The sequence below is a fragment of the Colletotrichum godetiae genome (assembly GCF_030913485.1).
Source record: "Colletotrichum godetiae strain CBS 193.32 chromosome Unknown BDP55scaffold_81, whole genome shotgun sequence".
NCBI lineage: Eukaryota > Fungi > Ascomycota > Sordariomycetes > Glomerellales > Glomerellaceae > Colletotrichum > Colletotrichum godetiae.
The window spans coordinates 73,671-99,047 of NW_026851329.1; the positions used below are offsets into that span (position 1 = coordinate 73,671).

At 54.3% G+C, this 25,377-nt stretch overlaps 8 protein-coding genes across 8 annotated transcripts; 5 read left to right on the forward strand and 3 right to left on the reverse strand.

The window, feature by feature from the left end:
• Nucleotides 1-96: 96 nt before the first annotated feature.
• On the forward strand, nt 97-1,242 carry BDP55DRAFT_566041 (uncharacterized protein; the record flags this gene model as incomplete). The annotated part of the gene is made up of 1 exon (XM_060570474.1): nt 97-1,242. The coding sequence occupies one exon, from the start codon at nt 97-99 to the stop codon at nt 1,240-1,242; it is 1,146 nt and encodes a 381-aa protein (XP_060422739.1).
• A 302-nt stretch (nt 1,243-1,544) lies between these two features.
• BDP55DRAFT_638275 (short-chain dehydrogenase) lies at nt 1,545-2,698 on the reverse strand (the record flags this gene model as incomplete). Its single annotated transcript, XM_060573092.1, has 4 exons — nt 1,545-1,678; nt 1,734-1,899; nt 1,959-2,555; nt 2,612-2,698. The coding sequence occupies 4 exons, from the start codon at nt 2,696-2,698 to the stop codon at nt 1,545-1,547; spliced, it is 984 nt and encodes a 327-aa protein (XP_060422740.1).
• A 1,613-nt stretch (nt 2,699-4,311) lies between these two features.
• BDP55DRAFT_414427 (SWIB/MDM2 domain-containing protein) lies at nt 4,312-5,861 on the forward strand. Its single transcript, XM_060567400.1, has 4 exons — nt 4,312-4,570; nt 4,632-4,771; nt 4,850-5,305; nt 5,368-5,861. Exons 1-4 carry the CDS (start codon nt 4,558-4,560, stop codon nt 5,560-5,562), a joined length of 804 nt encoding a protein of 267 aa, XP_060422741.1. The 5' UTR covers nt 4,312-4,557; the 3' UTR covers nt 5,563-5,861.
• A 991-nt stretch (nt 5,862-6,852) lies between these two features.
• BDP55DRAFT_638277 (uncharacterized protein) lies at nt 6,853-9,353 on the forward strand (the record flags this gene model as incomplete). The annotated part of the gene is made up of 2 exons (XM_060573093.1): nt 6,853-7,263; nt 7,320-9,353. 2 exons carry the CDS (start codon nt 6,853-6,855, stop codon nt 9,351-9,353), a joined length of 2,445 nt encoding a protein of 814 aa, XP_060422742.1.
• Nucleotides 9,354-9,642: 289 nt separating this feature from the next.
• BDP55DRAFT_414374 (uncharacterized protein) lies at nt 9,643-13,788 on the reverse strand. Its single transcript, XM_060567399.1, has 2 exons — nt 11,123-13,788; nt 9,643-11,070 (listed from the first exon to the last, which is right to left on the reverse strand). The coding sequence occupies exons 1-2, from the start codon at nt 13,659-13,661 to the stop codon at nt 9,932-9,934; spliced, it is 3,678 nt and encodes a 1,225-aa protein (XP_060422743.1). The 5' UTR covers nt 13,662-13,788; the 3' UTR covers nt 9,643-9,931.
• A 1,542-nt stretch (nt 13,789-15,330) lies between these two features.
• Nucleotides 15,331-16,718, forward strand: BDP55DRAFT_414367 (uncharacterized protein). Its single transcript, XM_060567398.1, has one exon. It carries the CDS (start codon nt 15,732-15,734, stop codon nt 16,452-16,454), a length of 723 nt encoding a protein of 240 aa, XP_060422744.1. The 5' UTR covers nt 15,331-15,731; the 3' UTR covers nt 16,455-16,718.
• A 1,712-nt stretch (nt 16,719-18,430) lies between these two features.
• On the reverse strand, nt 18,431-19,688 carry BDP55DRAFT_566026 (deuterolysin metalloprotease; the record flags this gene model as incomplete). The annotated part of the gene is made up of 3 exons (XM_060570472.1): nt 18,431-18,649; nt 18,710-19,401; nt 19,460-19,688. 3 exons carry the CDS (start codon nt 19,686-19,688, stop codon nt 18,431-18,433), a joined length of 1,140 nt encoding a protein of 379 aa, XP_060422745.1.
• Nucleotides 19,689-22,124: 2,436 nt separating this feature from the next.
• BDP55DRAFT_698662 (uncharacterized protein) lies at nt 22,125-22,622 on the forward strand (the record flags this gene model as incomplete). The annotated part of the gene is made up of 1 exon (XM_060577799.1): nt 22,125-22,622. The coding sequence occupies one exon, from the start codon at nt 22,125-22,127 to the stop codon at nt 22,620-22,622; it is 498 nt and encodes a 165-aa protein (XP_060422746.1).
• Between the last annotated feature and the right edge of the window lie 2,755 nt (nt 22,623-25,377).

Sequence of the window (25,377 nt, forward strand, 5' to 3'; positions counted from 1 at the left end):
ATTCAAGCTTTCTCCAAGCCGCCCGGTCGGTTCAGGCATACACACGCTCATTTATACACCCAAAAACTCCCAAACCAACCACACCAATCCGCAAAAATGAAGTTCACATGGAGCATCGCCAGCGCGGCTCTGCTGGCCACCCGCGCCCAGTGCGAGATCCTTTGGGATGGTCGCTTCAACGACATGACCGCTGCTACTGACCTCGACAAGTGGTCCTGGAGCAGCCAGGTCGGCCCCTACCAATACTACATCCACGGTTCCGGCGCCACCACAGACTACGTTAACCTCTCCTCGGACTTCAAGAACCCTGCCGACACGGGCTCCAAGCAGGGTGCCAAGATCTCTCTGACCAGCACCTCCTTCTGGAACGGCCAGACCATGCGCCGTACCGAGCTGATCCCCCAGACCACCGCCGCCATCGGCAAGGGCAAGCTCTTCTACCACTTCTCCCTGAAGCGCAGTGACACCAACGCCCCGTCCCTGAACAAGGAGCACCAGATCGCCTTCTTCGAGAGCCACTTTGTCGAGATGAAGTCTGGCTGGCAGAGCGGCGCTACCGGCACCGAGGATCCCCTACTCCGCTGGGTCGTCGGCGGCAAGACCGAGTGGAGCGTCAACTGGGACGCTGACGTCTGGCACAACGTTGCCTACGAGATCGACTTTGACGGCGGCTCCGTCGGCTTCTGGCACTCCACCGGCGCCGAGGCCCTGACCCAGGTCGTCGCCCCCGTCACTGCCTCTGCCTCCAGCAACGGTGCCGACTGGCACGTCGGTGTCCTCGAGCTTCCCCGTGACGGCTACGCCGATGAGACTGAGGACTTCTACTTCTCCGGAGTCTACATTGAGGACGGCGACATCACCAAGGCCGTTGGCTCTGGATCTTCCGACGCTGGCTCCTCCGCCCCTGCTTCCTCTGCCGCTCCCGCTGCTACCTCGGCTGCTGTCTCCTCCGCTCCCGCTGCTGCCGCCCCTACCACCGCAGCTCCCACCACCACCGCCGTCCCCACTACCAGCGCTGCCCCCGTCTCCTCCGCCGCCCCTGTCGAGTCTGACCCCGCTTCCTCTTCTGCTCCCGTCGCGACTCCCGTCTCCTCCGCAGCTCCCGTTGTCTCTGAGGAGCCCTCCGCTCCCGCTGCCACTACTCCCGCTGCTGCCACCACCAGCTCTGCCCCGGCTGCCTCTGCTAGCGCCAAGCCCGCTTGCCGTCGTCGCCGCCGCCGCAACCACGCCAAGCGCAACTAAGCGTCTCTGTCGTTGACTGTGGCTTGAGGAGGATGAGAACGCTTGGATGTTCCTTTGGACTCCGAGGCGTGGAAAAGAAACACTTCTGATGTACATATCTTTTTTGCATATAAGACTTGTCACTGTGCCTATTGGACTTAGTTCTGAATATATTCTTCAGTGTACGATACCACAGCTGCCCACTTTCATGATGTATGAACTGTGAAAGTGAACTAGTGACTCACTTAAATATATCTTGACTTCACTGTAAATGCTGGTCTTTGTGGGAACAAATGGTCTAGATGGTTGAACTCGCTCGTACATTAGAGGTACTTTGCTACCTGCTCCTCAGTCCATTTCCAAAAGTCTTCGGCGAGACCTGTGCCACCATCTTCGCGTGACTTGGAGCCCTGAACGAGATCATCCCGAATGGCATAAAACCGACCCCATGGAACAACTAGGAGACATCCAGTCAGCAACTCATGAAAGTCAATAGACAAGGTCAAACTCACCCCAATCGCCCGTCTTCTCAATAGTCACGTCGGGAGATAGCGCTGCAAACAACTCAGTATAGGCACCGTTGATAGCCGGATACGTGGTAGCTCTTCTGAATAACGTCGGGATCAGCGCCGTGATGTGGCGATCCAGCTCTGATGAAAGGTTTCCCGGATTCAAGGCCTTTGCACAGTTAGTTGCCCATTCCACATGAACTCCGCCTGAGTTGTGCCAAGACTTACGAGACTGATGACGCCGTCGGCTTTGTGTCGCTTGGCGAATTCAGTGGAATGGAAGTAGTTGCCGGCCTTGCTGATGCCGTATTTGAACTCCTTGATTCTGTCCCTGCTGTAGTCGAGGTTATCAATCTCGATGGCGGGGTTCGGCGACAGCACCTCTGCGGCTGAGCTCGAAACCCAGACAACGCGACAGCTGTCTTTGGGTGCTGTCTTGGCCGTTCGTACCAGAGTTGGCGTGAGCAGCTTGGTGAAGAGGAACGGGCCGACGCAATTTGTTCCCAGCTGCAGTTCGTACCCCTGGGCTGTCTTGCTCCCCTGAGGCGGCATCATGACGCCGGCATTGTTGATGAGAAGATGCAGCTGTGTCTCCTTGGCCAGGAAAATGTCTGCTGCGGGTTTGATGGTGGTAAGGTCGGCCAGATCCAGAGTGAGGAGATCCAGCTTTCCGGTGGAATCAGGCACCGCGTCCTTGATAGCAGCGATGGCAGAACGGCCTTTCTCTTCAGAACGGGAGGTAGCGTAGACGGTGGCGTTCTTGGAGTACAGAATCTGTGCGACCTCCTTGCCAACACCAGTGTTTGCTCCTGTTACGATGCAGACCTGCGACGTGTAAGTATACAGCGACTCATGTTGATTGTATTACGCGAGACACCGACCCTGCCAGAGAGATCGGGAATGTCCTTCTCCGTGAATTGCGGCCGCGGCGGAAAGGCCTGCGTGAAGATACTGAAGGGATTGAGCATCTCGGCTTCTCTCCCTTGGAGCAATCTTGAAGCAAGAATAAACGAGGTGATCTAGACGATGCAGGGCAGAAGTTTTGACTGGAATTAGAATACAGAGTAAGGAAAGTGTGACCACGAAGACCGACGTCACCAATTAAACGGCTAGACACAAGCGCAAGAGATAGACTGATGTTCTGCAGAAGATGGTCCAGTTGTGACCGTCGGAGTCTTCATTGGCCCGAAGCTAACTTAGAATGGTGGAGTGCGCCTTTGCCGATTTAGGAACCACTCTGGACTCTCACCGAGCTAATCTCAGTCCTCTGATTGGTCAGCACACCGAGACAGGTCCCGCTGTGTTAACAAGGTGCTGACAGGCGATCGAAGCCGGCGTATAGCATCCTTAGTAAGGTATATCGAGGAGAGTTCTGATATATTTGAATATGAAGTGGTAGCGAGTTTGCATCACGATTACACAGTGGAGATTGATTAGTGGCTCGAGTTTCGCTTTAGATTTCTGAGTGCCTGAGACACTGAAACCTCAGATATAAGAATGATAGCTCACAGCACGACATGAATGAGGCAAATATCCAGATTCTGGATCGAAACTGCCGTAGTGTTCTATGTAATGAAAAGACAAGCTTTGATGGAACGAAATCGCAATCCCAAGAAATGGCAGACAGAATTTGGAAGGTGCAGTGCAACGAAGGCTGAAGTGCTCTGTCTGATGAAGACTTTAAGGTAAGGTAAGGTACCTACTCAGGTAGGTATACAGGATAGAAGGTGGCTTATCCAATGAGATAAGACTGAGTAAAACCTCAAGACGTACCTCCCCCGGCCGTGCAAGCCGAGCCACGTGATGCTTGTCAGCCGACCGGTGAGGGGTGGGGCTGCCGAAGGAACATCAGCCGGGAGTCAATTCGGTACTGTGATTGGCACGGCGTCACGGTCTGGAACTGCTGGCAGCACGAGCCAACGTCTAATGCAAGACTGCAAGACAACAGGACCCAAGACCGCTTTTTTCCGTCTTTCCTTCAGCCACACATAACCCACATTTGGCCTTTCTATTCGCCGATTTTTGTCTGGTTGCTAAGGTATCTCATTCTCCCCTGTTACGACGTACCTACCTTACGGATCCCTTACTCCATACGAAGTACACCTCACTACGGATACTGCGTACAGGCTACCCGGTCTTCAGAACAGACCACACGCTAAGGTGCCGACAGACAAGAACCAAACATCGGAAAGTGTGAGCCTCACCTTTTCCTGCCCGGGCCACAGATCGCACCACACTCTGCACGCTGCACCGACACCGCACATCCGTCGCATCTGGTTGTTTGGAACGAAGCCTCGCTGCTCCATTCTCACAACTCCAGACCACTCCCCGCCTCTCCAACTGACACCTTCTACTTCGAATTCACCAGGTGCATTACCTCTCCTTCGTGACTCCCGCCTTGGCAGCCGCGCCCCGCCGAGAGAGTCCTCACTTCAGCCTTGTGTGCGTGTGTGCGTCGGCACATTGATGCACTCCGCCGCGATATAGCCAGAGGCGTGGATTGTGCTGTCCCACATCGCACCTTCTAGTCGAATTTCCATGGTCGTCGCGCCTTTCCAACCGATGCCAAGCTAAGCTACCGATCGCAAAAAGACATGCTCTGATTCGAGACCAACCAAACAACCCACCTGCCAACTCTTCTCGCCGACTCCTCGTCTTCTTCCACCATCGACCGGCCAGCTGCCTCTCCAGGTGCTTCAAATACTCTTGCGTGACAACTTCAACCGGCCGTGCACCTGCAACTATCGGCCGCTCCGGATCGAATATCGACACCCGACATCCTGTCTACACAGATTGGTCCAGGAACATCATACACTCCGGCGGCATCATGTCTCTTCCCCGTACGTTCCTGCACTCTGGGTTTCGTTGCCTACAACGCCGTCGCTAAACTGACCTGTGCAGTAAGCTCCGAGGATGAGGATAACTACACCCACATCATTGACGGCATTCTCGCTACTGCAGACTTGACGACCATCACTCGCAAGAAGATCCGTTTGGGTCTGGAGAAAGCTCTTGGCGGGAAGGATTTGACTACTCAAAAGGCAAGATACCCAACAACCCTACCGTCAACTGCCGAAAGCTACCTGCCGATAGGCTAGGGCTAACACGAATGCTTGCAGGATGCCATCAAGGCGCTGATAGAAGAGCGTTTCGATGCGATCTCAGGTTCCAACGACGCAGCACCCGACTCATACTCCGCAAGCCCCGCCCCGAAGCGCGAAGCCAACGGCCACGACGATGATATTGATGGCGAGATTGAGGTTTCCGTCGCGCCCGTCAGGAAGAGGCAGAAGCGCGAGGACTCTTCTGAAGACGCCGACGCCAAGCTCGCTGCCAAGCTACAGGCCCAGGAAAATCAGATGGCGAGAGGGCGGACAACGCGCGGCGGCAACGGCGCAAGCAGCAAGGGTAGCAAAGCGGCCAAGAAGAAGGCGCCTCGCAAGAAGAGCGCGAAGAAGATTGATGACAGCGACGTTGAGGACAGCGGCGAACCGCCGAAACGCAAGGCTGGTGGTGGGTTCCAAAAGCCCTTCAACCTGAGCGAACCGTTGTCAGAGTTGCTTGGCGAACCCCAGGTATGATCTCTCTAGATGACATGTTGTTTGGTACCTTGATAACATGCTAACTTTTACCCAAGCTCTCTCGTCCGCAGGTTGTCAAGAAGCTCTGGGAACACATCAAGGGCCACGACCTACAGGATCCGGAAAACAAGAGACAAATCCTATGCGACGACAAGATGCATGCTATTTTCAAGCAATCTAAGGTGGACATGTTCCAGATGAACAAGATGATCGGCGCTCACCTTTACCCGGTTGAGGTTGAGGAGCAGTGAGAGCAGACTTAAGAAGGACGTGGTCCAGGATGAAAATAACACGGACGAGCGGTGCGATTTAAAGCAATGGCGTCTTTCCGGTTTGGGACGGGCAATCAGAACTTTCTGGGCGGTTTGGTTGGGCATCCGGGTACAGGCAGCAAATGGACGGCGAACCGCAAAGTACCTTATCGTGTGTGGTTGTTCGAGGAGGATAACAGTAGAGGGTGGGTTCGTTGTCGACATGGCATACCTTATTTTACATATTTGGCCATGCCGGTCGTCGCAGCCATCGCTGCAACTGCAGGCTTTACGCTACCCAAGGTAGAGAATCTGGGCTAGCTCGGCCTTTGGAATTGGTCGACACTAGTCTCCATTAAATACACTCTATTAAGATATTGGCTAAGCATCATGCCGCTCCAGTGACGCAACACCTTGGGGGTAATGATGCAAGGCCAAAGGCACAATAGCCAGGAAACAGCAGAGAGGCTTCAGCTGGTCAGAATCTCACCATGGAAGCCATGATTACCGATGAGTCATTTTGTATGCACCCCAGAGTACCTAAGGTAAGGCAGATGCGATTTCAAACCGACATCTAGTAGTAAAAGGCTTGATTTCATGATTACCTCTTGCACCGCCTCGATGAGTCGAGTGCAAAGCCACACGTGTCTTGGAACTGACTGGTGGCTCCGCGAAGCTCAGCTGTCAGCTCGTGTTCAGCATGTCGTGTTATGTAAGCTCAGATTGAAGCTTCTTGGGCCGGTGGGTGGCAGATGGCGGTTGCAGGGGTGAATGACGCACACCGAAGAGCACGGAGAAACCCCGGTCGCTTAGAATGGAAGTTCCTTAGCACTGGGTGAGCACTGAGGAGTGGCAGCAACGAGCAAGGGGACTTTTTTGCTGGACCCCGCCATGGATTCCCTCCGCCCACCAATACCAGAGCCAATCCAACCCACTCGCGGTTCCCTTGGGAGCCACACATAATCATTAATTTCGACGTACATCGTCTCGCCGTGCCCGATTAAAAGTACTGGGTAGCCCGTCTACATTCCGGATCTCTGCTCCTTTCTACTCTGGTACTAACTTACGCTGTCTCTTCAAATCACTGCGCATACACACACTTCGAAAGAAGCTGTCCAGCTGCAGCTACACCGGCCCACAATCAAGCTCAAGTGGAGGACCAATTTCGCGCATCAAAGAAAAGCACTTCAAGTGTAAGACAGTTAGCCTTGATCGAATTGTTTGGCCGACTGCACGAACCCCATTACTGGACTTCCACGCCCACTGTCTACGCGAAAGACGCCTCTCCCGATGGCCGACTCTCAAGCTGCCGGCGGTGACTCGAACCCCTCGAGGGGCAACCGCAACCGTGGAAGAGGTCGCGGTGGAGGAGGAGGAGGAGGAGGAGGAGGAGGAAGCAACTCTGGAACCCGTGGAAGAGGAAGAGGAGGACGTGGTAGAGGCGGTAACAACGCTGCTGCGCCAACTCAGCCAGACACCTCGAGCGCATCCGAGACCCCTATCGCCAAAGTCGATAACAAGGTGCTGACGCGCACGGCTGCAGCGGACGATGACACGGCGAGTAGTGACGGAGAGGTGTGCTTCATCTGCGCAGAGCCTATCAAGTTCCACTCAATTGCACCATGCAACCACAAGACCTGCCACATCTGTGGTCTGCGCATGAGAGCCCTATACAAGACCAAGGACTGTCCTCATTGTCGAGTAAGCCTTCTTTCTACTGGCGCGCCGTCGATATGCCGAGACTGACTTCAAACTAGACTGCTTCTCCCTTTGTCGTTTTCACGGATGATGCGAACAAGCGATACGAGGACTATACCGACGCCGATATCACGAGTTTCGACAGTAACATCGGTATTCGATATACCAACGAGGAAATTGTTGGCGACACTGTGGTGCTCCTACGATACAATTGCCCTGCTGAGGACTGCGTCTTCGCCGGATTAGGATGGCCAGATCTTCATAGGCACGTCCGCTCAACGCATCACATGAAGATGTGTGACCTGTGTACCAGGAACAAGAAGGTCTTCACCCACGAGCATGAGCTCTTCGCGGACAAGGAGCTCGAGAAGCACATGAGGCATGGAGACGACAGGCCAGGTGCCATTGACCAGACGGGATTCAAGGGCCACCCCCTATGCGGGTTCTGCGGATCGCGCTTCTACGACGATGATAAGCTCTTTGATCACTGCCGCGAAAAGCACGAAAGATGTTTCATCTGCGACCGGAGGGACTCGAGACACCCCCACTACTTTGTCAACTACAATGCCTTGGAGAAGCACTTTGAAAAGGATCATTTCCCCTGTCTGGACAAGGAATGTTTGGAGAAAAAATTTGTCGTCTTTGAGTCGGAGATGGACTTGAAGGCACATCAGCTGGAAGAGCATGCCAACTCTCTGTCCAAGGATGTGCGGAGAGATGCGAGGGTAGTCAACATGTCAGGCTTTGACTACAGATCGACATACGAGACCGAGAGACGTGGAGGGGGTGGCGGGGGTAGAAGCGGCGGCGGCGGCGGTGGTAGCGGTGATGGTCCTTCCAGCGGACGTCAAGGCCGTGGCCGTGGGCGGGATCCCAATGCCGAACCCATACCCCATAGCTCTGCGCAACCGCTTCGTCGGGATGAGCTTGCCTTCCAAAGACAGATGGCAATCCACTCGGCGCAGTCAGTTTCCAACCGTACCTTTGGTGGCTCGTTGTCACAGCCAGCGAGTACGATACCAGCTTCCTCGTCTCGCCGAGGCAACGGTGCAGCGGCACCTGGAGGATCATCACGCCAAGCCCCAGCAGCCGCAGCCGCCCCTGCGCCTGCGCTGCCCACGGCGGAGATGGAGCAGCTCAACGTGACTGATATTGCATCATTGCCTCCTCAGGAGAGATCGGTGATGTTGCGCCATCAAGGAGTCGTTGAGCGCGCTTCAAACATGCTCGGCCACGATGAGTCCAAGATGAAGGAGTTCCGCGAGTACATTTCAAACTTCCGAAAAGGAAAGCTGACCGCCCCTCAACTGGTGGATGCCTTCTTTTCGCTCTTCGCCGATACATCGTCAAACGCGCTGGGCACGTTGGTCCGTGAAGTTGCTGACCTGTTCGAGGATAAGAGCAAGGTTGCGGCTCTACACAAGGCGTGGCAGGACTGGAGAGCCATCAACGAAGATTACCCCTCTCTGCCTGGCTTGGGCGGTATGCACGGTGCTACAACAGCTTCGAGTGGCTGGGCCAGCGCGGCCTCGCCATCGCCCACTGCGCCAGCTGCGGCACCGAGCTCTAACCAGAAGCACTCGAACCGCGTGTTGAGGCTGAAGAACAGCACCCGAGCCGGCGCCTCGGGACCTAAGCCCGTAAGCCAGGCTGCTTCGACGAACTGGGTGTCAACCTCGGGATCCTCACGTCCTCCAGCACCATCGGCCTTCCCTGCCCTTCCTGCGGCTTCGTCATCATCCAAGTCTTCAGCACATCAGCCATCCTGGATCGGGCCCAACAACCCATCCGCCTCGAGGTCATCCGGCGCCGCAGGCCCCGTGCGCTCGACGCCCGCCGGTCGCCCGCCGCCATCGTCTGCTTTCCCTGCGTTGCCCCCGGCACAGAAGCCCCTCACCACAATCTTTGGGTACGGCACGGGCCGAGGCGTACGACGCGACCTCGGTGGTGCTGCCAGCAACTTCAGCTGGGGGTCTGCCCCGGGAAGCGGAGCCGCAAGCGAGAATGTGTCGGAGCGGGAAGACGAAGAGGCTGGTCAGAGTACCGGTGGTAAGAAAAAGAAGGGCAAGAAGGTGCTTGTCCAGTGGGGTTGAGAGTGGTCTCCAGAAGGATGGGTAGATACGAGGCGTTGCGAGATGGATGATGGGCGATACTATTTCACGGTATATCAAGCCGCGCAGTGTGTAGAAGATTGCTCAACACTAAAAGGAGTTGGTTGGCCGTACGTGGCTCTGGGGTTTGGAGGAGGTATAAAGAACAAGAGCTTGAGCAGAGTAAGGTAGACCAGAGAGAAACAGGTCTTCATATAAATAGAGTAAATGTAAACCTGGCACTCCTGGTCATTGCCTTGAGGTACAATGTGGATCGTCTGTATCGGTGAGGACCCGGATAGATTTGGCTACCTAAATACCGGTGCCTACTCACCCACCTACCAAGGGCCATCTTGTCTCGTCCAGTGCCGTTGCGAGGGGCGGAAATCTGATGTGAGTAAAGACGACTCGTTCAGACATGGACACTCCCCGAATACGGCAGCCTTGACATGGGTTATCAAGAGGGTGCAATGAGGCTCTTCAACAATTTCCACGATTTCACTGGGGCGTATCAGGTCACGTTTGAACAGAGCGAGTTTGAAAGCATAGAAAGATAATTGACTTTTGTATGTACCAAACTTTTAAAGACCGGCCGGCTCGTAGTACTCCCGGAAGCGATCAGTACTGTCCCATTCCACGGTCCACACCACGGTCCAGCAATCCAGCAACAGTCTAGGAAACTTGACTGTCCAGAACGCCAGGTATCCTTCTGGCAAGGGCCCAACTGTCCGCTTCAACGCATCGGGCATATCCTCGTAATGGTTCTTCTTATTGCGCAGAGCTCTCAGCAGGTCAAGCAGCTTGGACCCCGTGTACTTGCGCTGTTTGCCCAAAGAGTCCACAAAGTCTCGTGGGAGCAACCGGAGGAAATCTCCCTTAGTGATCGCCGGGGCATGCTGCTCCAAGTGAGCAAGATGGTCGCTAGGAGGGTCTCTGGGCTCTTTCTCGAAGTGATCCGAGACATCGCACAAGAAAGCAAGACGCTTCTTGGCGGACCAAAAGAAGGGATGAGCCATTACATCGCGAGCTGAAGGACGCTCCTTGGGGTTCGCATCCAACATCAAGCCAATGAGATGCTTCGCCTCGTAGGCAAAGTCGCCGAGTGCATCCAGAGGGGCCAAGTTATAGTTGCCTTTGCGGATGTTCACCTCCCGCATATAACGATCGCCACAGTCAAATGGATGGGAACCATTTGTCAAGACGTAGAAGAACACTAAGCCCAAGCTGAAGATATCAATCGAGCGAGTGGCACGACGGTTGGACATCATGTCGGAACCAACGAGGATAGATCCCGACCCGCTCTGGATACTGGACTCCATGGTAGCAGTGTCCCTAGCATCGTCGTCGAGTAGCAATTCAGGCGCTCGCCAGCCAGAAGTTCCCGCAGCGCGGCCAGTGGTGGCACCGAAGGAGGACTGACCACCCTCTAGCTTTTTGCAGAGACCAAAATCGGATACAAGAAGGCGTGGTCGTCCGTCTTTGCCCATGTTGACCAAGATGTTTTGAGGCTTGAGATCGCGATGGACGATGCGAAGATTGTGCAGATGATGGATACCGTTGGTGATTTGGTACAAGACACCGGGCAAATCCATCTTGCCAGCTTGAGCCAACCGGGTGAAGTGATGAGGCTTCTCGATGACATCAGCTAGAGAGGCTGCACAGCGCTCGAGAGCAATGTACAGGAATCCATCTCGTTGTTGTTGGGCATAGTATCGAATGACTAGAATTGATTGTTAGAGCTTTCCGCAAACGCAGGCCACTATTATCCTTACCATTCGGATGGTCGTCACTCTCTCGCAACAACTTTGTCTCTTGGGAGGCAATGTCGTAGAACTGGATAAGCATTCGCTTGACAGCCACTTCACGCCCATCGAATCGACCAGCAAAGACCAGGGTACCATTGCTGCCTGTGCCGAGTTGATTCTCGGTGTCGACTTCGATGCCGCCCATTTTGATAATCGATTCTCCAACCGCCTGCATGTCGTTTGTCATGGTCATGACGTCGGGTTCCAAACCAGTGGCCTGTACGCCCAGCTTCTTGGCCTTATTGACGGCTTCCTCCACGGAAGCAGGCGGCTCGTCGTCGCGGGACTGCGACATCTCCTCTCTCTTCTTTCCCTTTCGGTGCTTTGTACCTCCGCGGCGACCGCGGTGAGCAGGCTTCTTCTTTTTGACCTCAGGGGTACCGGGCTCAGGAGGAGTGGCAGAGGTCTGCTTCTCCACACCTGCAGCAGATGGATCCGCGATAGGCGTCTTGTCGCCGTCCTTCTCTTTCTCAGCAACAGGCTCAATTGAGGGGACTAGGCTCTCGGGCAGGGGCTTCTTCTCGGCAATAGGTTCTTCTGGTACCAGAGGTGTAGCCGCCCGCTCAGGAGCAGGTGGAGGGATCTCGTCATGTACTGTATGCTCAGGAGTAGCATCGGCACCCATGTCCTCTGTGTCAGAAGCGGCCTCATCTCGCATATACCACTTTGTCGTCTTGGTCTTATACCAGCGACGTAGATCCTTCTGGTAGTAAAACAGAACAGAAACGATGAGCACGATCAAAACAGGATTTGAGAAGAAGTCGATGACGCTGTTGGAAACATGGTGCGGAATCGACTTGACTTTGTTGACAATGGTAGGCGTCTCTACAGGATCGTCGCCTGGCACCGTAGTGGGCAGCGCTGGGTGGCTTTCGGGGTCCACGACTGCATCAGACGCTTCTGGGCGTCCAGGTAGACTGGGAGGTTGGTAGATCGGGCCTCTGGTGACACCATCCATGTAGTGGGTTCCGACCATGGCTCCAACTCTCTGCGTCTCATTCAACTTGCCCCATGGCTGGGCAAGCTGGATCCAGTCAGGTGACGAAGTCTTGGCTACTGGAGCGTCCAAGATGAGAGGATAGGAACGCCCAGATAAGGCATACCAGTTGCCCATGTCTGTTTGATTGACAAAGATGCGTTGGCTTCGGATACGAGCGTTGCTGTCATCCTTGGCTGGCGGGACAGGTTGAGGAAGAACGATGAGATCAGGGTTGCTCAATGGTTCCAGTCCCACAGGCCTGCAGACATCGAAAACCTTGACTACAGGCGAAGCAAATTGCGCGTTACAGAAAATGGGCAATTTGTCCTTGTGAGCATTGGCATAGTCAACGCCATAAATCTTGCCATCGTGTGTGGTGGTATGGTAGCGCTGGTCGATGGATTTGTGGTGTTGGTTGAGGAGGTCGTAGTCATTTGTGTTGGGAGTCCAGTCGAAGAACTTCAGTGTAGCGATGGGTCGGCCATCTCTGCGAGCTATGCCGACCTCGTACTCGGTGCGGCCTAGAGTGATTGTCCCGGTTGAGCTACACTCCTCGTTGTTCTGGTCGTATAGAGCATTCGGGCGCAAGCAGCTCTCTGCTTCGTTGACGTGGGAGCCTCCGGAGCCGAACCACTTGAGCACACGGCCTGTCGCGGCATCAAGTGTGATCATGGTGGTCTTCTTGGTACCAGTGTAGACGATTGGGGGATTGTCGAGGGCCGAGGCGCCTTCGTCAACCATCTGCTTCATGGTCAAGCCGGTGGATAGTAGTCTGGGCTCGGTGGAGCCTGCTGGAGACCAGTAATAAATGTCCCCATCACGGTTGGGCTCGATGGCCCAAATGTAGTGGTCGATGTGGTTGTAGTCATCGTCCAGGTCGGACGCGTTGAGACGGTAATGTTTTGTCTCGACCATTGACTGATCGACCTCGAGGTGCCAGCGTTCAGTGGCGTGGTTGCGGTCACTGGCATAGAGGTGTCCATCGACGGTCGCCATAAGAACGAAGTCTTCTACTTCCCAGTCCTTCAGACTCCGCGCATGGTGCTGCGTAGAGATCCCACCACCTCCGACGCGGGAGGCAATGGGTCGATGTCCAGAAGGAGGTGCTCGCACGGACTGAGCCGGAGCCAAAGTTGCGATGGCGCTCGCATCGTTAGGAATATATATGTTGTCGGGGTTGGACCGACGCTCGTGTTGTTGTTTGTTGGGTTGGGGTTGTGTTTGCTTCGAGGTCACAGAGTTTCGGCGCCTCGGAGACTCGACAGCATTGTCGGCCTTGATGTTGGTGGCGGCCCAGTTGCGGGCGACCTGGTCGGGGAGTACATCACGAACGGCTTCGTGTTGACTACTTCCGGCAGCGGGTTGGTGTTGTTGAACTCTATGTATTTGGGCTACGGGCTCGATGGGCTTTTGCTGTTGCTGAGCATCAGCGAGGGGGAGGCATGAGATGGCGAGAACAGCGAGAGCGAGCAGGTAGGTTCGCTGACGAGCAACGCGCCTCCCTTCGCCTGGAGGCCGTCGCAGCATGGTAGTTGTGTTGTTATGGAGGAAGGGATTTACATCAACGCTTCCCAGTATTGTTCAAAGTGCAGGCGAGACATAGGAGCAGCCGTGGGCGGCGGAAAGGTCGTGTTCGAGGTTGTGGTGTTGATGGTCCGACGGCGGCAGAGAACCATGTGAATGTGGGTTGGGCTAGCGAAGTAAATCGGAGCCCACAACGACGAAGGAGTAGGTACACAGCAAGTGGGATGCAGCTGTGGATGCGTATGGAGTATCAACAGGATGACTGTTGATGGATGGGAGGATTCGTTGACGGAAGTGAGGATGAAGATGAAGTTAGGAGTTGGAGATGAAAAGAAGCAGTGGTGGTTCGTTCGGGAAAGAGGGAGCAGGAGTGTTTGGTTTGAATGCTCTTTCTCTCCTTCTCTTCTTTTTTTGACCCTGTCAGCTTGGGTTTTTTTGGGGGGTAAAGCACAGGTACACGCACACGCACCGGGGGTAAACCAAGCATGGAAGTCACCTCGAGTCTTCCGTCCTTGGTACGGATACCTAGAGGAACCTGGAGGAAGTTGGGGTCTCTGCCAGCCAGCCCAGTGCCTGCAGTCTGCCCACCCATGCCACCTCAGTGAATGGGATGTCAAAATGACCCGGTCGAACACTTTGAACTGGCGGCAGGCGGGCAGCGGGAGGGCTGTGGAAGGCAAGGGAAGCTCTTGGGGGGGCTGCAAGTACACAGTACGTGGACGAGGCAGTTTGTGGGTGTCGTACGACCGGGGCAGTGGGCTGACTAGGATTACCTTTGACCGAAAGGGGGCCAGGAGATGAGAGAGGAAACACCACGGGCAGCGCACAGCACCGGGCAGACAAACCACTGAAGACTCGAAGAGACTGCCTACACAGGCATGTATACAGTACATATAAGCCACATCAAATAGATGCACTGTCCATCCCCGCCATTCCCGTCAAGCGAGCCCCGCCCACCGCCACACCTCGGCCACTCAGAGCTCGCAACTTTTCCCCCAGTTTCAAAAGGGAGGAGAAGGAGCGTCCTAGAGGCGCACCTGTACCACCAGCACCACGCTTTTTACGGCTTCCCTCCACATCCACCCACCCGACTTCTTCTCTTCTCCTCCCACTGCTTCACCGTCGACTCTCTCACGCTCAAGACTACCTTAGTGCAAGAAGACCAGCCCTTGGAAGCCTCAAACCGTGGCAAACTGAAATCGCGGGGGTTTCCCAAGTTTCCTAACCCAAACAGCATGATCTGCCAAACCCCTCAACATCCTGTCGAAAAGCGGAACACTGATTTGGCGATCAGGTTCGTCCAACCAGCCCCATATGCTTTGTGCTACCTTCAACTACATTCATCAGTCACCAATACCACCAATGTTACCATAACCTCCCGATATTCTAACAGAGAGAATCCAGGGTCCTCGTTAGGGCTCCGCGTCCCGAACCCTTGTGCCAGCCCCCCTAGCAGTAGCCGCTCGCCCAGTCCGAATCGACATGGCTCTACCGAGTAGCGCTCCAAGTCTTGACCCGAGTTGCCTAGCGGCCGGTGTCGCAATCCTGCAGTTGCCAGGCTTTCTGTAACAAGGTCTTGCCCGCACGCATGAGGTCAGCTCAGCACAGTGCACCACTGTTTTCCAAAACCTCAACAAGGGGATATGCGTAGCGCCATCGAGTCTCCTCCTCCACCCGGGAACTTCTGTGACGGGCTGCGAATGTGGCTGGACCTGCGTTCTTGAAGACGACGATCCACAAGACCCAACGAGACTGTGACCTCGACGACCCTCGACCATCCGGGAGCTAGCTGCTGCTGTCCACTGTGCTGCATACTACTCCGTACGGATATGTATACACACACTCACTACGCACCACGCACCACGCACCACGCAATGCTCCAAGGCTCGGTCTACATGGTGGTCCCGTCACTGCTGACTGTCTTCAGTGTCTTGCAGAGAACATGGCTGTCTGAGGTCAACAGTGGGTTTCCCCAATTCGTTTCCATGGTTGGCTGCCGAATCGGAACCTATCCAGCGCCGCCCTCAAGCCCGTCGAGCCCGTCGAGCAACGGATCACTCGCCGAGTCTGTCGATGCGGATCGTGGGAGCGCTCATCTTGGATTCTTGGTTGACGACATCGCTGATCCAGCAGATCAGGTGTATCAGACACAGTGTCCTCAAGGGATGCTTCTCTTTAACACCGCCGCTACCTGAACGTCGTCCTTCGATGCCGGCTGTTCCTGCAGCTTCGTCGTCACTGGTTGGCAAAATAGGACCGGATGGAGGTGCGGGAAGCAAGCACCAAGCAAGCAAGCGACAACGAGCACCCACGCTCTGGGCCTCTGGCGAGGTGTGCCACGGGAGAATAGCCGACCCGGCCCTATCACACTGTGTCGGCATCGCCCCAGAACTGCAACATTCGTACCTTTTTACAAGACACACGCACGAGACGTTATCCTGTCGGCACATGGAAGACAACTGGAGCAAGCTTGTCATCCTAGGTACCCCACTACGCAACTCGCCACCCCCTGATACTTGTCCGTCGCCCACCTCACCCAAGTCACGACAAGCACGTACGGAGTACTTCTCACGAATACGCAAACAAACAAACAAACTGCTATCGTCAGGGTATTCTGCACGGCGTACGAATCTTGATGGCCTGCACATGTGTAACCACTTTCCGCCAATGTTTGGTCTCGACTCTCGTGAAAAACTGTCGTACTCTTCGCCTTTCAGCCGACGAAATCTTCTTACGGTCGATCAACCCCCTCAGCCTTCCCCTTCGTACGGAATCTTTCCTCCATCTGGAACTTGACAAGTGACAAGACGCGACATCCCAGACATCCCGCCATCCCTTTCGTCTTGGCCCTTCTTCCCACTGCGACTGTCTCCCTTCGCAACGAGCCGACCTGCAACGCGAGCTCGTCCCATATCCCTTGCTTCGGTGCTATCTTCGCAAGCTTTACACTTTTGCCAGTCCGAACGGCCCAAAACTCTACGCGGGTGCCCTGCCCTCGGTCCGCCGCAATAATACCAACTGCACAGCAATAGAAATTGTACCAAACACACCTAACAGGCTCACGGAACATTCCAGCAAACCTTGCTTCTTCCCCCTCGACTTTCGAGGCTCTGACGCCCGCGCGTGTAATAAAGCACGGACAAGATGCAGCCCACGACTCGACATACTTTTCGTCCTGCAGGACTAGCACGTATCAAAAGACCCCCACGACGACAGCCTCAAGCCTGCAGTCTCTGTTTCTACTCCGTATCTTGCTTTTGCGATCTTTCTAAGCATCCAAGACGAGTAGCGCAAATAATAGTGGCACCCGAATCTCATTGATGAATGCACACGCATCTCGCAACATCCACTTACGGATATCTGGCTTCGAAGTGCGAGACTGCGAGGAGTCTTTCCAAGGTTCGAATGCCGGCACCCGCTTGTGAGCCCGAGTGCGAACAAATGGTCGACGATCCCACCAAGCGGGGCTCACTATTGTGTGATTTGGATCTCAGGTTCAGGCCAACGGCTGGCTCCGGCGACCCCCGGTCCAATGTCCCAGCGGGTCGGGATTGATACGATGTTATTTCGAGTCTTTGCGAGTTTCCAGCCCGGACTCCGAGCTCCTTTCCAACTTTTCAACCACATGTGAAATTATCGAGTGAATTATTGAGCTTCGCCCTCTTGGACCCCATGGCCGGGCCCGCCTTTGATATTCAACATTGAGAAGCAAAAACCGAGACTTCATCTCATTCTTGAAGAAATCGTCTTCCAACAAATGTCAAGGCCGCATCTCCCATGCTGCGCCTTGCCGTTAGCGCCCGGGGACTGCGCGTATCCTCAGCCCGCCCGGAGCATCCAGGAAAGCCGGCCCCTCGGTGGGTATTTGTAAAACTGCAGCTGACTAAAAGGCGCAAGCTTCCAAAGCTTCTTCGACAGGCGAGCATCGGGTCCTTCTGCACGTCACAGTCTCTGCCCTGTCGAACCTGCTGCGTCCGGGTGCCCCCAACCCCCAAAATCAAATGGGCCTCCGCCCTTGGTCGCTAACGGTCTCGGTTCCAACGGGTACGGGGGCCAAGGGCTGTGTGTCAGACTCGTCGTTGGTTGAACGTTTGGACTTTGGAATGCAGCACAGCGAGTTACCAAATGAGACCATGGTCAGTTACGTTTATGTCTCTGGTAAAGACCTGTCTATGCTTGTTCCCTTCCCCAACGGAGCGGTTTACATGGAACGCAATTGACGAAGAAACTCGATCTTCCTGATCTGGTTCCAAGACCTTGATTGAAAGATCAATCAATATCATTTATGTCAAGAGTCGCAGGCAAGCTGAAGGATATGAAGGGTGTGTCGTATGTGAGCCTTCCGATCTACGATACTTCGTCGAACCAACCTATCTTGCATTACTACCTTATACGAGGCTCTTGAGCAAACACCCACCATGATTGGCTCTTCTGCTTCGATTAGAGCTATTCTCCGGATGGTCCAAAGTCTTTCAATGGTCTCAACGATCCTCGTCACATTTAAATCATCGACCAATATGCACAGGTACTTATCAAAGATACTAATCGTGATTTCGTTTCTATGGAAAGTGTTGAAAATGGCAGATCTAAATGCCCTCTAATTCCCGATGCAAACCCCCAGTGATAGTAATTAATCATTAAAGAGGAACCGGCGCTAATACAATGGAGCAGTATAAACTCCTAGCGTAGTCGGTCCCGTTGAATATTCACAGAAGAACTGGCGGTAGTCTTTGTGGTGGATATGTACGAAAACTCTCAACTCGTCATTGTGACTAGCAAGTCTTGCCCTGGTTGACAGCTGGAAGTGCCATTGTTAGCCATGGCTTCTTCAATGTAGTTTTGAGTGTGGTGATCGACTTACCATTGGCGTAGACCGCATAGGTGTCTGCGTGGTTGAGGTTCTGGGTGCTCGTGAGAGTCTTCAGTGCAGTGTAGCCGTAGATACCATAGTCCAATGTTCCCTTGACTTCGAGCAAGTGCGTCATCTCGTGCTAAACAATCACAATGGTTAGCTTGAGCTCGATGATCCTTAAGGTAAGGTTGTTACTTACCAGAGTGGTGGTCGACTGATCCTGGTTGTGGCAACCAGTGGTGAGCAGAGGAAGCGCAGTGAAGTACAAGGGGCAGTTGACCATGTACTTGTAAGCCGGGACAGTGTAGGCCAAGACACCGGGCGAGCAAGACTTGTAGACGTCGCTGCAGTACTGCTTAGAGACGCCCTTGTTCCGGGTGCTGCACTCGGAAGCAACCTTGTTAAAGGTGTCGATGACAATCTTCTTGCTGGCAGCGGTCGTCGACTTGAAGTACTCGTTCAGGCGCTTGTCGTCCTTGGAGACGTAGTCGGCGGCGGCGCGAGCGAGCTTCTGGCAGCTGATGAGGGCGGCGGTGACGGTGTTGTTCTGGGTGCCCTTGCAGTCTGACTGGACAATGGTGCGCTTGATCATCTGCTTGTACGAGGTGCGGGTGAGGGCGGCCTTGGTGACGTTGACGTTGTTGATGTTGAGCGTGTTGCTGGCAATACTGAAGACGCCTGCGATAGTGGTGGAGCCGGCTTGTGCGTAGGGGATGCCGCCGTTGACCATGACTTTGAAGGCGTCGTCGCTGCCCAAGTCGTGGAGCTCGGCGAAGTCGACTGCGGATGTGAATGTTTCGCCGGCCTTGATCGTTCTGAAGGAGTCGTCGGTGAGGAGGTTCTGGGGTGCCATGCGCAGGCGGACGCCGTCGAAGGGGAGGCGGTTGTTGTCTTTGTAGACTGAGTTAGCATTGTGATGTTGAAAGTGTTTTGAAAGAGCGGTCCTTACCTCCATTGAAGACGGCGACTTTCTCAACGGCGGCTGTGTCCAAAACGGTGCCGGGAGTGAAGATCTTGAGATCCTTCTCGCTAATATTCGTCACGGAGATATTGAGTCTCGTGTTGCCGGTCGGGACGATAGTGACATTTAACGGAGTCGCGTCGGCCCTCTCGGCGAGCTCGATGGGAGAGGCGCTCACGAGGGAGGCCAGGATAGTGAGACCAATGGAGAACTTCATCTTGACTTTGCGAAGGCGGAGAATGTCTCGAGTTGTCAAAGGTGAAGAGTTGAGGATGTTGAGAGAGGGCTGTTTGGAGTTGAGTGTGATGATCCAAAAACAAAAAGCCATGAGGTGGAAGGAATCCAGTTTGTCTTTATACAGAAGTGAATTGCTTCAAACGGATCTCACCGTTCAGCCCACGATGCCACTCGAGGGGACATGAAACCTGGGCTGGCTCCCCGACCCGGTTTAGGGAGCAGAGCGGCCGTGGGCTCAAGCCATGCGAAGTCGCAGTCTGGAAGGGAATGGAGGCTCCCATGGGTGGTCCGATGGCTAAGAAGAGTCCATGGGGCGGGAGGCGCTTCTGCCCATTGTCGGAACCAAAGAATTGACAACACACCTTACTTGTGATCAACAGGAGAACCCTCACAAGGGGGGCGTATATGTACGATACCTCCAAAGGAGTGCGAAGTTGGAGAGCGGCTGCGTACTTTCACCAAGAAAAGTTGGACACTGCCTAGAATCGGTAAAGGCGTCAGGCTCAAGTGGTCTAGCAGAGAAAACGACGGGTTCCGTCTCGATGGGACAGCTTGGGTGGTGTAAGCCACGAAGAGCAGATGCGGAAACTTCATTGAGAGGGGAGACGAGACATCGGGCGCCACTAGACCTGTGTCCTCTGTCGTCCTCCGGCTTCTTTGGCTGTATGTAACAAATCGCACGTAGATTATGCCAGGAGACCTAACGATCATGTAGAGACCAACTCTTGCCGATCAGCAAGTGATCAGCAAGTCTCCACGAGGACCACGAGTCTTCAACTGCCGTGCCCCTTGGATGAAAGGGCTTCTTACAGATACAGTCCTACGGTCGGAGCGGACTCCATGGGGCTCTGTCGAGACCCAGCGGACCCACCGTCCGCAAACGGCATTCGGGATCCTGGGGATAAAGAGCCGTGCAAAGAGCCCGGGGAGCCGTAGCCTCTTCTGTATATGCTAACCAAACCGCGCCTTGCTGTATGTCTCCTAGAGACAAGGAGCGGGAGTGAGACATGGCACCAAGGCGTACCCTAGGTAGTTGCGAGACAGGGGCTGGCTGACGAGTAAGACAGGGATTCTCCGTGCCCGGAGGGGCAGCTTGGGTTCGTTACCGGTACTAGTTGTCAAGTGCTCTGTTATCAATTGAAGTGGTGTCCCGAGTTGCCGGCAAACCAAGTGAGACACGCTGTGATGGATTGGAGTCTGTAAACGGTCTTCACGTTTTGCTCGTTCGAGATGACGTCGGTAGCAGAACGGAAACATCACCGAAGGGCCTCGACTCATGGACCGGTGGTTGCGCGGGCAACTACCGGTCGGAGTGGGTCTACCGAAATTGTGGGTCTTCGGCGCCGGTGTCCGTATCGTTGCTTACATGCAGCAATTTGGCGACCTTCCTTTTTCGTCCGTAGACCAGCGCGCGAGGTTTTGCTGCACCAAGCCTGGAGCCGAAGAAGTACGTCTCCATCATGCCAATGTAGCGTCGTCTGAAGTCGTGCCGCCAGCTTAACCGATTCAGAGTTTAGGTAGGTAGTCTCCAAGGGGTGGTGGGAGAGCAGGGGATGGCAAAGGCGCATCTTTCTTCGATACCCTGTAGAGTGCGGGGTCTCCCGCCGTCCGGCTGAATCTGTCATCTAGTTCATCGCAAGTAGGCAAGTTTAGTTGGCGATAGGGTAGCCTCCGTCGCGGATAGAAGCGCGAACCCGATCTGCCGGGTTCTCTAGATAGGAGCTTGGTCCACCACGAACCACATTGCCGTCTACATCGGAACTCTCCCGTACAACTTCACCTACGCCGCTGACACCATCACAAGAAGGCTATGGTATCCGTAGCTTCAAGTCATGGACCGTGGCAAGCGTGGTATTTGGTCCGTCCCACGGAACCAAACTCACGTGGCTGAAGCCGCTGGGCATTCCCCGGCAGACGGCTTTTCCTCCTATTTCAAGCTTAGTGCGCGCGTTCTCGCGACAACTCATTCCACTCACCCACGTTGCCTTTTTGTTCTTACCAGACATTCAAACAACAATAGGCAATCTCCAGCGGCACCGGTAGGCGGCCGCATTTGATCGATTTGACGTCACCTGGCATCTTCCATGCCACTTGCCCGCCTTAGGAAGCTGTTCCGCTTCAGGCATATCCCGCTGACCGCGTCCACTTGCTTGACCTGCCTTCATAGCCTCGTTTCTCAATCCCACATAACACATTTTTTGGAGAGCAAAAGAGCTTGCAAGGACCTCCCACGATACTCACTCAAGCCCTCACCTACCGCCATCTTACGGCCGCCATCTTCCACGCCATCTCCAACAAACCGCTAAAATCGATGAGCAACTACCAAGCCCGTTCGCTCTTTCGGCCTATCGTCCTCATCGTAGCCCTCATCTTCATCCTCTCAACCTGGAATCGCAGCGGTTCCTCCCGGGACACCATGGCGCAAGAGAACCAGCACGCCGGCGCGCTATCGAAGCTCGCCCTCCGCATCCGTCAGACGTCCACAACACCTCCCACCCTCACCTTCTCCGTGGAAAACAAGCACGACGCCCCGCTGACCATCCTCCGCTGGAACACGCCCCTCGACCCCCTCGCCATCCAGGTCGGCCTCGTCTCCATCACGCCCGAGGGCAAGAGCGAACCGATCGAGGTCCACACTGTTCAGCTGCGCCGGGTCATGCCGCCGCGCCCGGAGGACCTCGTCACCCTCCAGCCCGGTGAGAGCAAGTACCAGGAGGTGGTCCTCAAGGAGCCCATCGTGGCGCTCGATACGCTCGGCAAGACGGCACGGGTGGCTGTTAAGGGCAAGTGGCAGGTTGTTTGGCCCACGACGGCGGACAAGCTTAGCCAGGCGACGCTTGAGAAGTTGCAGTTTGGCGAAGGGGTCTTGACGGGTGAATTCGAGAGTGAGACGATAGATGTCACGATTGGTTAGGACGTGGGGGAAGTTAGTCAAGTCACACAGATATCGATATTCTCTTGTTTCCTCGTTACACCACCTATCAAACTGTTGCAAATCGTCAACCCACTTATCATCCCCTCTTACTCAACTAATCCGATATGGCATTCCATCATGACAAAGTTCCAAGCATACGTCTGTTCGTCACATCTAGGTAACCCGTCACGCGAGGACTCCTTCGCAAACGTCGAAAATAACGTGTCTCGAAAACGTGGCCTGGGCATGGTCTACGCGGACCCTGGCCAACCAGCTGAATGTGACGACGAGGCAAATCACATTGTTCTGGAAGGGCCTCTGTAAGCATAGGAAACGTCGAAGTCAGGATGTCTCAGACGAATTCGCCGTGTTCGGACTGGCTAACTCTAGCTCCTCCTGGGATCGGTCCCCTGCCTACCTACCTTACCCCATCATCCTTCATGGCTGGGCTAATAGTTCCCGCGCCCATGTATCCCGCAGCCTCCATCTCTCGCCGAATCTCAGTGACAGAATGTTGGCTTCAGTCTAAGTCACATCGGCTGATGCCCAGGCGGACGGGAGAATAGTCTCAGATCACGGCCAACATACTAGGTATCCCGCTCCGATTGCCGTAGATCGTGAAAGACTACACTCGAGTAGTCGACTCTAGCATCCTGTCAAGGTAATCCAGAAAGGCGCCAAACAACTACCGAATCTCTAGGCCCCGGAGAGACGTTGCCTCTTCGGACAAAGCGGCCGACCTAAGAGTCGACGGTCTCGAGACTGGAAGCCCGCCGGCCCCAATGTCTCGGTGCTGTCATTGATCCCACCGCCCACACCATCCGTCTGCCGCTCCCTTCTGTTGGTCTACGACTGTCTTGCTCGACTACTACCAAAGAACTATGGGCCTTCTCGCCACAGCGCTGTCAAAAAATGCACGGTCGAGACCCGGGCCCGCCTCGTGCGAACCACGTTAGTCCCTCGTGAGAAAACGCTTTCTCCGAATGGCATCCTCTTTCTCTGCTGCCATGAGGGTCGTAAGCATGGCTTTTCCGACTTCCGCATGCAGTTCGCATCTTTCTTCGTCCCCTCCAACACTGATGGATAAACTCTATTGGTTCCATAGACTAAGTAGGGGAGTCGAATGTAGGCCCGGACCCTAGGAAAATCGGAATCCACTCCGAAGTGCCGTTCATCTGACGGGCGTTTTCTCTCTAGAGTAGGCCCGTTACTTTTTTTTTTTTTTTTAAAAAAAAAACCGGATTTGCTGTCCCAAGACGTACTCACTTTCCGCATCCATCACACATCTTCACGCGTCGCCCACGTTCACGGCGCTTCTCAAGCTAGGCACACGCAAAAGGACCACGGGCATCGTTGAGGACGGAGAAGTCTCCTCTCGAGGTCCACGCGGTCCACGCGGTCCACGCCTACAACTGCTGTGCCTGAGACACCCTGCAGACCAGAGTCGAGAACCCAGATGACGAAGTTTTTGTTGACACGCGAGATGTTTGCTAGATTGAAAAGTAGCGAATCTAGCCATAGAGTCTAGAACCCAGAGCCCGGTGACTCGTTGTTTTCGTCGAGATGATGGTTAGAAATCTACTGCGACTACCACTTCTTTACATTTCAAATCCATCAGGTGTACGTCCGACCGACACCCTAGTCTAGGTTGAACTTTTCTTTTTGCAGTATTCTTTACTAGTCTCATATTTTGTTATTATCACGGTCGCATCTAGTGGAATCTGATGCCATGCCGTGTTACCCGTTCTAGTTGACGCCCGACGGCATCTAGCCTCAGAACTGCACCAACACGCTCGAACAATATCTCGAGAGGCTTTTTGCAGACTGTTTTCATCATGGAGGTCCCCCAGTCTCTCAGTATTGGTATCAACTATCAGGCTTTCTGGCGGGGAGTCATTTACACGAGAAGCTTTTCTCTGCTGAAGCGAGGATGCAGCCCCCCCTTTCCCGTAACTTCCCATTCTTCCGCATGCCTGAGACTTGCAAGGCAAGAAATCGCTCGCCCAATTGCTTGATAAATTAAGATGAATAGTTAAAAAAGCCTTCAGAAGTATGGGCAATTCTATGAGATAAGTGAGTTTCGACCCCGACCGACATGGTAAGTGTTACCCGTTATATCAACTCAGATACCAGCACTGACTCATCTCGCAGAATTCGTAGAAGGAACCGCACTCCCCTCAAGTTCACAATGATTGACAAATGCTCCACTGTGCACCCACGTTCCATCTGCCTTCTTGAGACTCAACATCACGGCAGCGGGAATGTCAAAAGGGTTGATGTAGGCTCGCATGTAGGCATTATGCAGTTCCATAGCGAGGTTGCACTCACCGCATGAGGTGAGACTGGGATATGACTATAACGAGTCCCATCTTCGACACGGGACATTCAACCAATAGACAAGAACATCGTGGTTACATGATATATAGGAGCCAACCCGAGTCTGATTGAAGTCTAGGTCTCGGACCGTTAGGCCCATGAAGGAGCGGGAGTCAAGTGACCACAAATGACCGTTTACCATGTTCCATACCAGAGCCTTGCGGTTGCAAAACATTCTCTACCTTAGCATGGCACGAACTCATCCTACCCCGGACGGACCTACGTCGTCTCTTCAGGTTAATCAACATCGGCCGGGCTAGAGAATCTTTGCTGCCTAAAATCGTGCCATGAGGAACCATCTGCATTAATAACAACATTTCGACCGAAACATGTCCTAGATACCAACATAAAGGCGAAAGGGCACAAGGTGCATTCACCT

Coding starts and splice junctions, on each gene's coding strand:
- BDP55DRAFT_414427 (XM_060567400.1), top strand. Junction 4,772..4,849: donor AGGATTTGACTACTCAAAAG/GCAAGATACCCA, acceptor GAATGCTTGCAG/GATGCCATCAAGGCGCTGAT. Junction 5,306..5,367: donor AGTTGCTTGGCGAACCCCAG/GTATGATCTCTC, acceptor CTTTTACCCAAG/CTCTCTCGTCCGCAGGTTGT.
- BDP55DRAFT_414374 (XM_060567399.1), bottom strand. CDS start 13,661: ATGCTGCGACGGCCTCCAGGCGAAGGGAGGCGCGTTGCTCGTCAGCGA. Junction 11,071..11,122: donor GAGTGACGACCATCCGAATG/GTAAGGATAATA, acceptor AATCAATTCTAG/TCATTCGATACTATGCCCAA.
- BDP55DRAFT_414367 (XM_060567398.1), top strand. CDS start 15,732: ATGCGGATCGTGGGAGCGCTCATCTTGGATTCTTGGTTGACGACATCG.